Source organism: Eublepharis macularius, chromosome 4, assembly GCF_028583425.1.
Source record: "Eublepharis macularius isolate TG4126 chromosome 4, MPM_Emac_v1.0, whole genome shotgun sequence".
NCBI lineage: Eukaryota > Metazoa > Chordata > Lepidosauria > Squamata > Eublepharidae > Eublepharis > Eublepharis macularius.
The window spans coordinates 171566452-171581580 of NC_072793.1; the positions used below are offsets into that span (position 1 = coordinate 171566452).

Sequence of the window (15129 nt, forward strand, 5' to 3'; positions counted from 1 at the left end):
TATCCTTTCGTTCCTTCGTTCTCTGACCCTCCCACTTTAAATATTTTAATTGAAAATTTTAACCCAATTAATAAAAAAACAAAGAAACACAGAGCTGAAATAAAAAGAGAAAAATGAAAGAACAAAAAAAGGAGAAATTAGGAATAAGTACAAATTTTCTCTATGAAAATATATATAAGTATTACATATTATTCCCTAACTCCAAATTTAACCTTACATTCAATATAAACCTTAACTCCAAATTAACCCTAAATGACTACATCTCCTTTCCTTCTAAAACATTTTTCTTCACTTCCTAATCTTCAAAAGCACAAACCATCCGTTCGTTTCTCACTGTTTCCCACAAAAAGCTGGAACCAGGATTGTACTGAACAAGTCAAAGGAAGAATTTCTCCTGCGAATGGAAAAGGTCTGGCTAACATGGATACATCTCAATAAATCTATATAAAACATATACCATGTGGTGTTCAGTATCTTTTCCTGGAAAGCTGCTTCCACATGCAAGTCAAAAAGAACCCCTTCTAACTACCATTTCACCTAGATAGGATATAGACTAACACCACATAAATATTGCCAACACACACAAGGGCATTTACGTTAGGGAAATAAGGTTGTAGTTCTAATCCTTGTTTTCCTATATTTATTCTATGTATTTTTCTGTTTTACAATTTTGCTTTCGAATTGTCTGAGTAAGTTTCATTTAATGCAAGATTTTTCCATATTCCAAGCATTGGTATGGTTTCTCTCCTATGTGAGTTCTTTGATGAGAAGCAAGGAAATAAGGTTGTAGTTTTAATCGCTGGGGATGTGGGGGAAATAAGCTGTTCCCCTATATTATTTATTGTATGTATTTTACTGTTTTATAGTATTCCTTTCCAATTTTTTGAGTCAGATTGGTTTCACATAACATGTTTCCACATTCCAAACATTTTATTTTATGTCATTTATAGTCCACCTTTCTTACTGAGACACAAAGCGGATTACAGAGTGTGAGATTAGTACAGTCAATATCAAGGACATTTCCATACGCAACACAATAGGGCAAATAAACACAAGTTTACAAATACATAGCATTAGCAAGAATCCAATACAGAGTTGGAGAAATACTGAAACAGAACATAAGCAATTCCTGGGCTGACAACAGACAGCAGGAAGTACAAGTAGATCATAGGAGCACATATTGAAAACAACAGATAGTATTGCTTGGTTTCTCTCCTATGTGAGTTCTTTGATGAAAAGCAGGGCTTCCACTCTGACTGAAGGTTTTTCCATACTCCTAGCATGGATATGATTTCTCCCTTGTGTGAATTCTTTGATGGGAAGTAAGGTTTGAACTACTACGGAAGCTTTTTCCACATTCTGTGCACTTACATGGTTTCTCCCCTGTGTGAATTCTATTGTGCAAATTAAGGTGTCCACTCTGACTGAAGCTTTTCCCACATTCCAGGCATTTATATGGTTTCTCACCTGTGTGAGTTCTTTGATGGATACAAAGTTCTGCTCTCTGACTGAATTTTTTCCCACACTCCAGGCATTTGTATGGTTTCTCCCCTGTGTGAATTCTTTGATGACTAGCAAGGTATCTACTCTCACTGAAGCTCTTTCCACACACCAGGCATTTATAAGGCTTCTCCCCTGTGTGCATTCTTTGATGAACAGCAAGGTGACCGCTGTCAATGAAACTCTTTCCACACTCTGGGCATTTATACGGTTTCTCCCCTGTGTGAATTCTTTGATGGGAATTAAAGTATCCCCTCTGACTGAATTTTTTCCCACACTCCAGGCATTTGTATGGTTTCTTCCCTGTATGAAGTCTTTGATGAACAACAAGATATCCACTGCCACTGAAGCTCTTTCCACACTCCAGGCATTTATAAGGCTTCTCTCCAGTGTGAATCCTATGATGAACAGCAAGTTGTCCACGGTCATTGAAATTCTTTCCACACAGCAGGCATTTGTACCGTTTCTCTTCTGTGTGAATGTTTTGATGGGAAGTAAGGTTTGAACTATAACGGAAGCTTTTCCCACACTCGAGGCATTTATATGGTTTCTCACCTGTGTGAATTCTTTGATGAACAGCAAGGTAGCCACTGTCTCTGAAGCTCTTTCCACACTCCAGGCATTTATATGGTTTCTGTCCTGTGTGAATTCTTTGATGGGAAGTAAAGTGTCCCTGCTGACTGAAACTTTTCCCACACTTCAGGCATTTGTACGGTTTCTCCCCTGTATGAATTCTTTGATGAACAGCAAGGTATCCGCTGTCTCTGAAGCTCTTTCCACACTCCAGGCATATATATGGTTTCTGTCCTGTGTGAATTCTTTGATGGGAAGTAAAGTGTCCCTGCTGACTGAAACTTTTCCCACACTCCAGGCATTTGTACGGTTTCTCCCCGGTATGAATTCTTTGATGAACAGTAAGGTTTCCACTGCCACTGAAGCTCTTTCCACACTCCAGACATTTATATGGTTTCTCCCCTGTGTGAATTCTCTGATGAACAGAGAGTTGTCCACTGTCATTGAAGCTCTTTTCACACTCCAGGCGTTTATATGGTTTCTCTCCTGTATGAATTATTTGATGAACAGCACAGTGTCCACTGGCACTGGAACTCTTGCCGCACTCGAGGGATTTATATGGTTGCGCCCCTGTGTGAATTCTCTGATGAACAGAGAGTTGTCCACTTTCAATGAAGCTCTTTCCACACTCCAGGCATTTACATGGTTTCTCCCCTGTGTGAATTCTTTGATGGGAAGTAAAGTGTCCTGTCTGACAGAAGCTTTTCCCACACTCCAGACATTTATATGGTTTCTCCCCTGTGTGAATTCTTTGATGGACCTTAAGAGATGCACTGCGGCTGAATCTTTTCCCACACTCCAGGCATTTATATGGTTTCTCCCCTGTGTGAACTCTTTGATGGGAAGTAAAGTGTCCTGTCTGACAGAAGCTTTTCCCACACTCCAGACATTTATATGGTTTCTCCCCTGTGTGAATTCTTTGATGGACCTTAAGAGCTGCACTGCGACAGAATCTTTTCCCACACTCTGAGCACTGATATGGTTTCTCCCCTGTGTGAATTCTTTGATGGGAAATAAGGTTTCCAGTCACAGTGAAGCATTTCCCACACTCCAGGCATTTGTACAGTTTCTCCTCTGTATGAATTCTTCGATGGGAATTAAGGTTCTCTGTATGATTAGAGGCTTTCCCACACTCCAGCCATTTATATACTTGTGTCCTGGTATCCATGTTTCTATGAATCTCAATGTCAGATTTTTCAGGAAAATTATCCTCATTTGCAGTGCTTTCAATCCAACTGTCTCCTTTGTATACTTCTTGAAGTAGGGGAACTTCATGAGGGAGATCACCTGGTAGAAGACTGGAACTAGTCCTTGCTGGATATTTTTCATCTTCCTTCTTCTCTGCATTACAATATTTAGTGTTCTCTTCCCGTTGCAGACATGTGTCTTCGTTTTCAATTAATGCATATTTTTTTGCTTCATTTGCTGATTCCCACTCACCTCCTGCAGAAAGAAAGAGAAATCTGGCATGATCACAATAATGAAAAATGCAGCCTAACCTTAGGGAAAGCCCTAAACTAACTGCTATAGAGGGTGCAAGAATTCAAAGGCTTGGAGTCTAGAAACACTATGATAACTCTTGCTTGGGTATCTGTAACATCTTAGTGCTGTCCAACATCTCATGGGTGGCTAATAATGGAATTTCAGCATTTCAATGGGACTTCTACTGCCACACAGGTCTTTCTTTGACTCAAATTCCAGGTCAGAGCAGCTTCCCCAAAATGCATCCACAATCCAGTCTATTTGTTTTCAGGCAATGATACATGGCACAGACTCCCTATTTATTTGCTCTTCCCAGAACAGTGAGGGATGATGGAACTGTGGCGCTGCTAAAGAGGCAGTAGGGATTTCCTGCCTGTGATACTGGACCCACCTAGTGTGGCAGAGAGGCCCTGCATTCTGGATATTTGGCATCTGATATTCTCTGTGCCCCTGTGGACAGAGCCAGCCCTTCTGAATTTGGGGCAGGTTATCACTGTTCTAGCACAGTGGAAAATAATTTTATATTATGGATCTGCACTAGAGTACCAGGAGTCAAGGTTAACCCTGTGGACATGTTTATGAAGAGGTGTTTTTAAAAGAATGAGAAAAATGGAAGAGGATAGGCAGCAGATTTTTTGAGATAATGCTTGACCATGCTTATAAATTGTATACTGCTGTAATATTGCACAGTATTTTGAATGGTGGCTGCAGCTTGGTTTTCTGATTCCATGGAAGGGTGGCCTATGATGGAATTTCCCCCCACCAGAGCTGGAAAGACACATCCCATTCCCAGAATGGCACCCCACCATTTGGGAACACAACTTGCATCCTCTCTTTGAGAACAATAATGCAGTATGGGTCCCTCTCCAATCCTCGGCTTCAGCTTCTGCAACCCTCTCCCTTTTTGCCATTAACCGTGGGAAGGAGTAGGGGGGGGGAAATTAACAGTCCAGTTTACGTTCAAAAAGAGAATCCAAGTTCAAACATGAAAGTTCACTCTCCATTCACCTCAACTTGCTCCATTAGCAGTAGAATGAGTAGCAGCTGTCAAACTTGCATCACCAGGAAAGGGAAAAGCCCTCCTGGTTCCCAAAAGAGCCCCCTGTTCTCCCACAGCCTGGGCTGCATCCAATTCATCTCTGGGCCATCCTGGCCACCCTCCCAACTTGCCTGCCAATTTCTCTTTCCCTGATATTCTGCAACCCTCCCCTTGCTCACACCCCTTCTACACATAGTTTTAGATACTACATCAGCTTCCCGACTAGCTGTTCCAGAAAATATGCAATTGGCTATTGAAAGAGGAGAATTCTGGCTATGATATAAAACTGAGTGAGAAAGCCAGGATTTCCTCTGGAAGATGCTGAATTATATAGAGGCATGATATACTTTGGGTAAATCTTTGTGTGCCAGGGATCACTTATATCAGGGTTCAGAACCACTTATATTAGGGTTACCCACCACTGTGCCCAAGGGAGCAAAGGTGCTCTCCTGCTGGCACCCGCCCGGAGTTCATAAATACTGGCTGGGTCCATTCCACAGCAGGGCTTCACTGTTAGCATGCAAGTTTTTTAAAAGTTCTTTTTAAAAGAACCCCCCCCCCCCCGTGAAGACTGCAGTGGGGGACAGGGGGGATGACTAACTATTGCAATCTTCGAAATTATATTTTTGGATCTTGCCAAACAGGTGTGGATAATTCAAGAATGGGAACACTGATATATTCGAATATTCCCGAATAAACCAGATATTTCTGGATATAGCCAGTCAGGAATTACTTAATTTAAAATTGGCAATGAGGAAATGGAAATTGTTCAAGATTTTCTATTACTTGGCCCAATCATCAACCAAAAGGGAGACTGCAATAAAGAAATTAGAAGAAGACTGAGACTTCGAAGAGCAGCTGTGAGGGAGCTGGATAAGATCCTTCAAGATAATAATGTCTCTCTGGGAACCAAGATAATCCAAACTATGGTATTCCCCATTATGATGTACGGATGGGAAAGTTGGACAGTGAAGAAAGCTGACAGGAAGAAAACTGATGCATTTGAAACGTGGTGCTGGAGGAAAGTTTTGCGGATACCATGGACAAATACTGAGACAAATAAGTGGGTACTAGATCATATGAAGCCTGAATTCTCCCTAGAAGCTAAAATGACAAAACTGAGGCTGTCGTACTTTGGTCACATTACGAGAAGACAAGATTTTCTGGAAAAGTCAATAATGCTAGGAAAAGTGGAAGGCAGTAGGAAAAGAGGAAGACCTAAAATGAGATGGTTAGACTCAATAAAAGAAGACTCATCCTCCAGTTTGCAGGATCTGAGCAAGTCTATTAATGATAGGACATTTTTTGGAGGTCACTCATTCATAGGATCGCCATAGGTCAAAGGCAACTTGACGGCACATAATATACAATATCTGGATATAACGAAAGATTACCAAAGGGGTATTTTTCAAATATAAGTTCAGATCAGGAATACCAACTTGCACAGACCTAACAACAAACATTTGGGGAATTACAGTACCTACCCAATGTAGTAAGGAAACAGAGCAGGTCTCTGGAGAAGGGAGTTTTGATTCATAAATACCCATACCCTGGAAATCTTTTTGCTATCTAAGGTGCCGCTGGACTCAAATCCTGCTGAAGTATTCAGGAGGCCTTTTTATGCAGGTAGGAGGGCTGTACTGTACCAAAATGCTTCAGAGGAATGATTTGGTAAAGGGATAGGGACTGTAAATTATACCACCGTGTACTGACTGTTGCTGTAATCTATTGCATTGTTCATTAGATGTCCCAGCCATACTTGATATTAATATACACTACATAATCCGTCATGAGTTTCAGTGAAAAAGGCAAATTATGAATAATGTAAATATTTTTTTAAAACAAACACTCTAGGCTTGGAAATCCCGGGTAATTGAAGAGGTGGAGCCCAAGGAGGCTGGTGTTAGGGGAGTGGGAGGACTTCAGCTTTGACTTCTAGGATAGACTAAACCTCCCAAAGTAGCCACTTTTTCCACTGCAACTGGTCTCTGTAGTTTGGAGATCACGTTTAGATCTGGGAGATCTCCAGGCACCATCTGGCAGTTCAAAACCGACAGATTCCGCAATATTTTGTTTCACGGCCTCGCTTGTTTATTTATATTTTGAATGCCCCAACCGTGATCTCTGTAAACACGCTTTCAATACAATCCTAAGAAGAGTTACTCCACTCTGAGCCCATTGAAATCAATGGTCTTAGACTGGAGTAACTGCTTAGTGTGTTGAGACCAGATTTTGAAAGAGGGTTAAAAGGAAGAGGCAGCAGTTGAGCTCACAGTTCCTGAAGTGTGAAAGTGCAATACACCACCCTTGCGCTTCAAGGTCTGCAGGTCAAGGTCAAAAGACCTCACCAAGGGTCTTTTGAGGAGAAGCAACTGTGAGGATAAAGAATTCTACAAAAAACCCGCCTTCCCTTGGAAGGAAGTGCAGGCGACATAGAAACCCATGACCGTTCTAAGCAGCTACCTGTCAATCCCTCCTCTTCATCAGAGAATGGGAGAAACAGCTCTTCCTCTTCCTCCAGCCAGGATATGAGGTCAGGTTTGGCAATCTGAGGTCCTGTTTAGCAGAAAAAACACAAAATCACAACTCTTCATTGTGCACCTAAATCCAGCAATTCCAAGGCAGCTTGACCGTCCCTCCAGAAATACACAGTGGGCAAGTAAGACAGGGGTAGGGCAGGGGGTGAAGAATCCTCCATCTGGCACTGGCAGGTTGGTGCTTACTTCCTGCCCAGCTGAGATTGAAAGGCCAGCTGAAAACTGTGTCGGGCAACCCAGCAGAGCCCCTTCCACAGCCCAGGAAGGCACAGCCCAGAGAGGAGGGAAGCCCCTGCTTACACCCTCCCACATTCTCCAGGCCAAGCATCCTTTGGCACCTCTTCTCATGGAGTTCAGGCACAGGACTGCCAGGCAGGGGCTCCACCTCTGCAAGGAGAACCCAGAAGCCCTCCCACAACCAAGGAAGGATCATGGAAGGTCCATGTTGGAACCAACGATGTTGGGAAATGCAGTCGTGAGGTCTTGGAACAAAAATTTAGGCTGTTAGGCAGGAGACTCAAGGCCAGGACCTCCAAGGTAGCCTTCTCAGAAGTGCTACCTGTTCCACGCGCAGGGCCAGAGAGACAAACGCAGATCAGGAGTCTCAATGCGTGGATGAGACGATGGTGTAGGGAGGAAGGGTTCAAGTTTGTTAGGCACTGGGATTCTTTTTGGGACAAGCGGGAGCTGTACAAGAGAGACGGTCTCCACTTGTCCCGAGAAGGAACCCAGCTGCTGGCACTTAAAATCAAAAAGGTGGCAGAGCAGTTTTTAAACTAAATGCTAGGGGAAAGCCGACAAGAGATAAAGTGTCTCTGGTTCAGGATGGTTCATCTCAGAGAGATGAAGGGCTAGGTATAACACTTCTACAGGGAGATAGATTAGAGTTGTCAACTGAGATGGAGACAAACAGTGCAGATGACCTAACTACGTCTCGAGGCAAAGTGTGCCGGGGAAGTTACAGGTGTTTATATACAAATGCTAGAAGTGTCCGAGGTAAAATTGGGGAGCTGGAATGTTTAGTGTTGGGCGAATCCATAGACATTGTGGGCATATCAGAAACTTGGTGGGATGAGGAAAATCAGTGGGACACGGTGATTCCTGGATATAAATTATATCGGAAGGATAGGGAGGGAAGGGTTGGTGGTGGGGTGGCTCTATATGTCAGAGAAGGTATACATTCCAGTAAGATTGAGAAGGTAACTGAATTAGATTCGCTTCTGGAAATGCTATGGGTTGAAATTACGGGCCCAAATGTAAACTTAACTGTGGGAGTTTGTTATCGCCCTCCAGATCAGAAAATAGAGGAGGATTATAAAATGATGACAGGATTAAAGATGGCTGCTAAACAAAAAAACTGTGTTGTAATGGGTGATTTTAACTACCCACACATTGACTGGGCCAATGGGTGTTCGAATCGGGGGAGAGAAAGTGAGTTTCTAGACTGTCTCAATGACTGTGCTATGGAACAGATGGTTACAGAACCTACTAGGGGAGAGGTGATCCTGGATTTGGTCCTCAGTAATGCTGAAGACCTGGTGAGAGATGTAAATGTGATTGCACCACTTGGGAACAGTGACCATAATGTTATTGAGTACAACATATGTATAAATAGGAAATTGCCAAATAAGACCAACACAGCCATGTTTAACTTCAAAAGGGGTAACTTTTCTGAGATGAGGGGGTACGTGAAGAAGAAACTGAAAGGGAAAGTAAAAAAGGTCAAAACACTTGGGGAATCTTGGAGACTATTTAAAACTACAATCCTGGAAGCTCAAATTAAATATATACCGCTGGTTAGGAAAGGCACAAATAGGTTTAGGAAAAGGCCAGCATGGTTAACAAGCAATGTAATAGAAGCTGTAAAAGGTAAAAAGGATTCTTTTAGGCAGTGGAAAACTAGTCGGAGTGAGGTTGATAAAAAGGAGCATAAGCTGTGGCAAAAAAAGTGCAAGTCTGTGATCAGACAGGCAAAAAGGGAATATGAGGAGCATATTGCAAAGAACATAAAGAAAAACAATAAACAATTCTTTAAATATATTAGAAGTAGGAAACCAGCTAGGGAGGCAGTGGGGCCCTTGGATGATCAAGGCGTAAAAGGATTACTAAAGGGTGATAGGGAAATGGCCGAGAAGCTGAATGCGTTCTTTGCTTCTGTCTTCACTGTGGAAGATAAGAAGTGCATGCCCACTCCGGAAGCACTGACTTTGGGAGGGGTTTTGAAAGACCTGAGTCACATTGAGGTGACGAGAGAGGAGGTTATGCGACTGCTAGATAATTTAAAAACTGATAAATCACCGGACCCAGATGGCATACATCCAAGAGTTCTGAAAGAACTCAAGTGTGAACTTGTAGATCTCCTCACAAAAATATGTAATCTGTCATTAAACTCTGCATCTGTTCCTGAGGACTGGAAGGTAGCTAATGTTGTCCCCATCTTTAAAAAAGGTTCCAGGGGAGATCCGGGAAATTACAGGCCAGTCAGCCTGACGTCAATACCGGGTAAGTTGGTGGAAACTATTATCAAAAATAAAATTAGTGGGCACATTGATGACCAAAAGCTGATGAGGAAAACTCAGCATGGGTTCTGTAAGGGAAGATCTTGTCTCACCAATCTGTTAGAGTTCTTTGAGGGAGTGAACAAACAGGTGGACAAGGGAGACCCGATAGTTATTGTTTATCTTGACTTCCAGAAAGCTTTTGACAAAGTTCCTCATCAAAGGCTCCTAAGTAAGCTCAGTAGCTATGGGATAAAGGGCCAAGTCCTCTTGTGGATCGAAAACTGGCTAATTAATAGGAAACAGAGAGTGAGTATAAACGGGCACTTCTCACAGTGGAGGGTGGTGAGCAGTGGGGTGCCACAGGGGTCGGTATTGGGTCCAATGCTTTTTAACTTGTTTATTAATGATTTGGAATTGGGATTAAGCAGTGAAGTGGCTAAATTTGCAGATGACACGAAATTGTTCAGGGTGGTGAAAGCCAGAGAGGATTGTGAGGCACTCCAAAGGGATCTGTCGAGGCTAGAAGAGTGGGCATCCATGTGGCAAATGAGGTTCAATGTAGCCAAGTGCAAAGTAATGCATATTGGAACCAAAAATCCAAAATATAAATACAAGTTGATGGGGTCTGAACTGGCGGAGACTGACCAAGAGAGAGATCTTGGAGTCATGATAGATAACTCACTAAAAACGTCAGCACAGTGTGCGACTGCCATAAAAAAAGCTAATGCTATGCTAGGGGTTATTAGGAAAGGGATTGAAAACAAATCAGCCGGTATCATAATGCCTCTGTATAAATCGATGGTGAGGCCTCATTTGGAGTACCGTGTACAGTTCTGGTCGCCACACCTTAAAAAAGATATCATAGCACTGGAAAAAGTACAGAGAAGGGCAACTAAAATGATTAAAGGGTTGGAACACTTTCCCTATGAGGAAAGATTGAGGCGCTTGGGGCTCTTTAGCCTGGAGAAAAGACGACTGAGGGGAGACATGATAGAGGTTTACAAGATAATGCACGGGTTAGAGAAGGTAGAGAAAGATGTGTTTTTCTCCCTTTCTCACAATACAAGAACTCGTGGGCACTCTATGAAATTATTGAGCAGTCGGGTTAGAACAGATAGAAGAAAATACTACTTTACACAAAGGGTGATAAACACATGGAATTCGTTGCCACAGGAGGTGGTGGCAGCTACAAGCATTGCCAGCTTCAAGAGGGGACTGGACAAATATATGGAGCAGAGGTCCATCAGTGGCTATTAGCCACAGGAGATAGATGGTATTCTCTTTGTGGGGAGGTGGTGCTCTGTTGTCTTGGTGCTGGAAGGAAGGCAGTGGGAGGGCATCTGGTGTCCTGGCCTCACTGACAGTCCTTTAGATGGCACTGGATTTCTAGCCACTGTGTGTGACAGAATGTTGGACTGGATGGGCCACTGGCCTGATCCAACATGGCTTTGCTAAAAAAAAAAAAAAAAAAAAATAAAGGTGGCAAAGATGAGCCATTGGGGCCGGGGAAGACTGCCTGGCCATGCCCTTCCGCAACAAGAACTTCCTTACAGTTACTCCTCACATCAAGAAGGAAACAGCCCAGAAGAAGAGCATCCTCACCTAGAGAGGCCACATGGCCAAAATTCTCCAGCATGACTTCCTTGTAGAGAGCCCTCTGGGCTGGGCGCAGCAGGGCCCACTCCCCCTGGGAGAAATACACAGCCACCTCTTCAAAGGACACCCCACCCTGGAAGGAGAAAGAAGATGGAAGGAGTACTTTATATCACTGGAAAGCTGCTCTATGGGTACGGAAAAACGGACAGTGAATTAATCCTGAAAGACTAGTAGAAAGAAGAGACGAGAAGAGCTCTGTGGAGACATTTGTCTCCCCCTCTCCCAGACCTCCTGGGAGCATCTTGAGGCCAAACAGTCTGTCCTCATTGGCAGAGGGTCAGCAGCCTTGTGGGGAAGAGGCCAGAAATGTTCGTATCAGAGAAAAGCTGATAGGTTTCCAAGGAAATTCGTGGCCCATAGTCTCTGCCTGGGCTTCTCTGTACAGGCCATGTTAGACAGGGGGGACCCTTCTCCTCCCTCCCCCATGGGCAGCACCAGAACCAAAGACAAGGAGGCCGATCCTCGGAGACTTACAACTGACAAGGAAATTTTCCTCGCCTGTGGGACCTCTCCCCGCTCCCCTTACCTTAGCTGGCTGCATGGCGGCTCTTTTCCCTTCGCCACACGGAGGAGATGGCGGAGAAGGCCTCAGGGGTATATTTCCTTGTTGCCCTGAAGTGAGAAAAAGAAAGAGGGAAGGAAACCATTTTTGTTACTCACAGATTTCTATGCCAGCTCCTTTCATCTCTGGCTGGGCCCAATTCAAGATGCGGCATTCGATGTAGGAAGGCTGAGGAGCATCCGGCCCAACCTCCCTCCCCCCAAACCAGGTCATATTGATGAGGGGAAGCCCCTGCTTACACCCTCCCACATTCTCCAGGCCAAGCATCCTTTGGCACCTCTTCTCATGGAGTTCAGGCACAGGACTGCCAGGCAGGGGCCAAAGACAAGGAGGCCGATCCTCGGAGACTTACAACTGACAAGGAAACTTTCCTCGCCTGTGGGACCTCTCCCCCCTCCCCTTACCTTAGCTGGCTGCATGGCGGCTCTTTTCCCTTCGCCACACGGAGGAGATGGTGGAGAAGGCCTCAGGGGTGTATTTCCTTGTTGCCCTGAAGTGAGAAAAAGAAAGAGGGAAGGAAGGCTGAGGAGCATCTGGACCAACCTCCCTCCCCCCAAACCAGGTCATATTGGTAAGAGGAGTCCCACCTGCCTTATTCATGGGCCCCCTCCCCTCCTAGAAATGCTCCCCCCCCCAGCCTCTGCCAACCCATTTGGGGCCAATGAGCTCCTGACCTGCCTGAGGCCACACCTCTCCCTCATTTGCAGGGGAGGAAGTGGCCGCAGTGGGCCCGGGGCAGGGAAATGGATGCAGGGTGGGCGGGACTGGGGAAATCTGGATATTCCCACCCCCAAGGCCGTCCCCCCCCCAGGCTTCCCCACGATCTTGAGTTTCCCCAGAAGGAACCGCAGGAAGCACAAGAATGGTTTGTGATGCGACAGGGCAGGGAAGTGGGGAAAACCCTCCCCTAAGCTCGGGGCAATTCGCACGTGTGAAACAAGCACCTCAGGCACCTGCCTTAATCTCCATCCTTCCCCCAAGCCCCTCCTTCCTCCTCCCCTCTGGAACCTGAAGCCACTTGAGCCCCGCCCAGCCTTCGAAGGTGCCCAGTGCGGTTCCCTCCTTCGAGAGATCTCACAGGCCAAGCTGAAGGGGCCAAGCGGATCTCTGTGGCGCAGGAGCAGAGCGGGGATTTGGGGACTGGGCCCCCTCCCCCCCCAGCATCTTCCCCCTCCTCTGTGCTTTTGATGTTGCATTGCAGCCCCCGCCCCGTATTTTCCCCCTTCTCACCCTCCAAAGCCCCTTTTTGCTGACTGGGTTCCTCCAAGCCTCTTTGGCAAGGGCAGGGGAAGGACAGGAAATGGCTTTCTGCCCCCTCCATGTACCTCTCTAGGACTGCACATTTCTCACTTTAACCCTTGCACAAGCCGTGCCGCCTAAGATGTTGGGCCTAAGATGTTGGGGAGGGGAAAAGTGCCCAGTCCTAAGGAAGAGATGCCTCCATTCAGGACATGGATGGTTCGGTTGAAGAATGAATCTTTTACTGCATTCTTTGTTGGAGGTTTTGTTTCTGTACGTGTGGGCTGTAATCATGACAGCCGCTCGCTTTTCTCTTCATGGGTGCTGCTTGTAACATATTGTTGCCTGTTCTTAAAAATTAAATTGTTTCTTTGAATGCTGCATTTGTCAGTCAATGTTTGATGTCTTCTAAATATTTTTGGGCTGTGACAGAGTAAATCTGAATTTTTAAATTTTCAAGGGCTCTTACTCTAGGCATTGCAACATGTCTGTACACAGGGTGGATAAAAATGGTTTTTTTAAAAAAAATCAAAAAAATCAGATTTATTATTCCATCATGAAATAAAGATTAGTTTTTAATTATGTAGAACAAGGCTGTATATGTTTAATTTTTTGGTAAATAAATTCCATTAATCCATTCAAAATGTCATGCTCTTCCAGAGGTTTTTGTAAGATTATTGGGCAGTTTCTCTGCCTACAAGATATTATCACAGATGCTTGGTTTTGCAGTTCTCAAAACTGAATTTGTGTCAGCTCAGCAGAGATCACATGCCTCTTCTTCACAGCAAAAATGTTATAACATGAACAGAGTTGAGAAAAAGACCTTAATCCTATTGTTCTACAAACCTATGAAGACAGAATCAACCCCTTCAGTGCTAAGTTTCAAGAAGTTCAGTGAATAGAAACAATATTTTTCTGATTGTTTGGAGTGGAATAGATCTGCACAAGAAGAAACTAAGTGTGAGGAGGGAGGGGCAAGCAGTACAAAATGAAAGTGAAACTTTTTGAGCACAATACTGCACAAGTCTTTGGATCTTTTGTGTGTATGACCTGAGGTTTATCACATTCTTTCCTTGGAGGAAAAAACCTGTAATGGCAGCAGGCCGTAAAAGAGACCCAGTTTGGGAATACTTTAATGAAGTTCCTTTACCTATCGGTAAGGCAGGCATCTACTTGCATATTAAAGTTATACCAGCAAGAATTAGTCTTTATGTAGAAAACTATGATTTAAATCAAGCCTTAATGACTAGTGATTTAAATCGTGATTTAAATCGTGATTTAAATCAGTTTGATTTAAATCAAATCCACCCTGTCTGTACATGAATACAGGTTACTGTAAGCAGATGCCTGCCTTTTGTCATGTGTGTCCCTGGCTTGTACTAATTGTAATTACAAAGGCGAGCTTAATTGGAAACTCTCATCTTTGCAGTGGGAAAGCAAATGTTGTGTCCATTCGTATTAAATCTTGGAAGAATAAGAGTTTGTCCTGCACCTTTTCCCTGCATGTTTTTGTTTCCTGTTGTTTTGTTTCTCATGGCAGGGAAGACAGCATGGTGTGACCCCATCTCATCGGATCTCAGAAGCTAAGCAGGGTCAGTGCGTGGATGGGGTGCTCATGGTCAGTGGGGCTGTTCTGCCACTGAGGGGTTGTGAAGGGATACGTCATCCTACATGATGGATGTCTTAAATGGCCTGCCAACTGGGTCCTCCCCGCCCATCTTTTGGGGCCTCTCCCTACATGGGAATCAAACTTGGAGCCCTGGGTGTGCTATCCCTGTGCCTTTCCACTGATCCACCCCCGTCTTTGCAAGGTCTCAGCTCAGACCCACATGGTTAGGGGTGATATCTGGGATGCAGTGGACTCCCCAATAACTGATGGAGTTCTTCCTTTGCAAGCACCGAAGGGTACTAGTCTTGGACGTGGTGGCTGGGGAATTGTTTGGCCAAGGGGGGCAGTGGCTCTTTTGGATATGAAGGCAATAAGCACACAAGGGTGGAAGGAAAGAAAATGTATTAAATCCCTCCAAGTAAAGTACAAGA

The 15129-nt window shown here is 44.4% G+C and overlaps 1 protein-coding gene across 1 annotated transcript; it reads right to left on the reverse strand.

The window, feature by feature from the left end:
- Positions 1-911: 911 nt before the first annotated feature.
- On the reverse strand, positions 912-11923 carry LOC129328676 (zinc finger protein 420-like). Its single transcript, XM_054977899.1, has 4 exons — positions 11815-11923; positions 11235-11361; positions 7058-7150; positions 912-3516 (listed from the first exon to the last, which is right to left on the reverse strand). Exons 1-4 carry the CDS (start codon positions 11827-11829, stop codon positions 1277-1279), a joined length of 2475 nt encoding a protein of 824 aa, XP_054833874.1. The 5' UTR covers positions 11830-11923; the 3' UTR covers positions 912-1276.
- Positions 11924-15129: the final 3206 nt, after the last annotated feature.

Bases quoted from the DNA above. Each gene is read 5' to 3' on its own strand.
- LOC129328676 (XM_054977899.1), bottom strand. The intron at 7,151-11,234 runs GTGAGGATGCTC...TCTGCTAAACAG, and splicing joins TGGCCATGTGGCCTCTCTAG to GACCTCAGATTGCCAAACCT. The intron at 3,517-7,057 runs GTAGCTGCTTAG...TTCTTTCTGCAG, and splicing joins TGAAGAGGAGGGATTGACAG to GAGGTGAGTGGGAATCAGCA.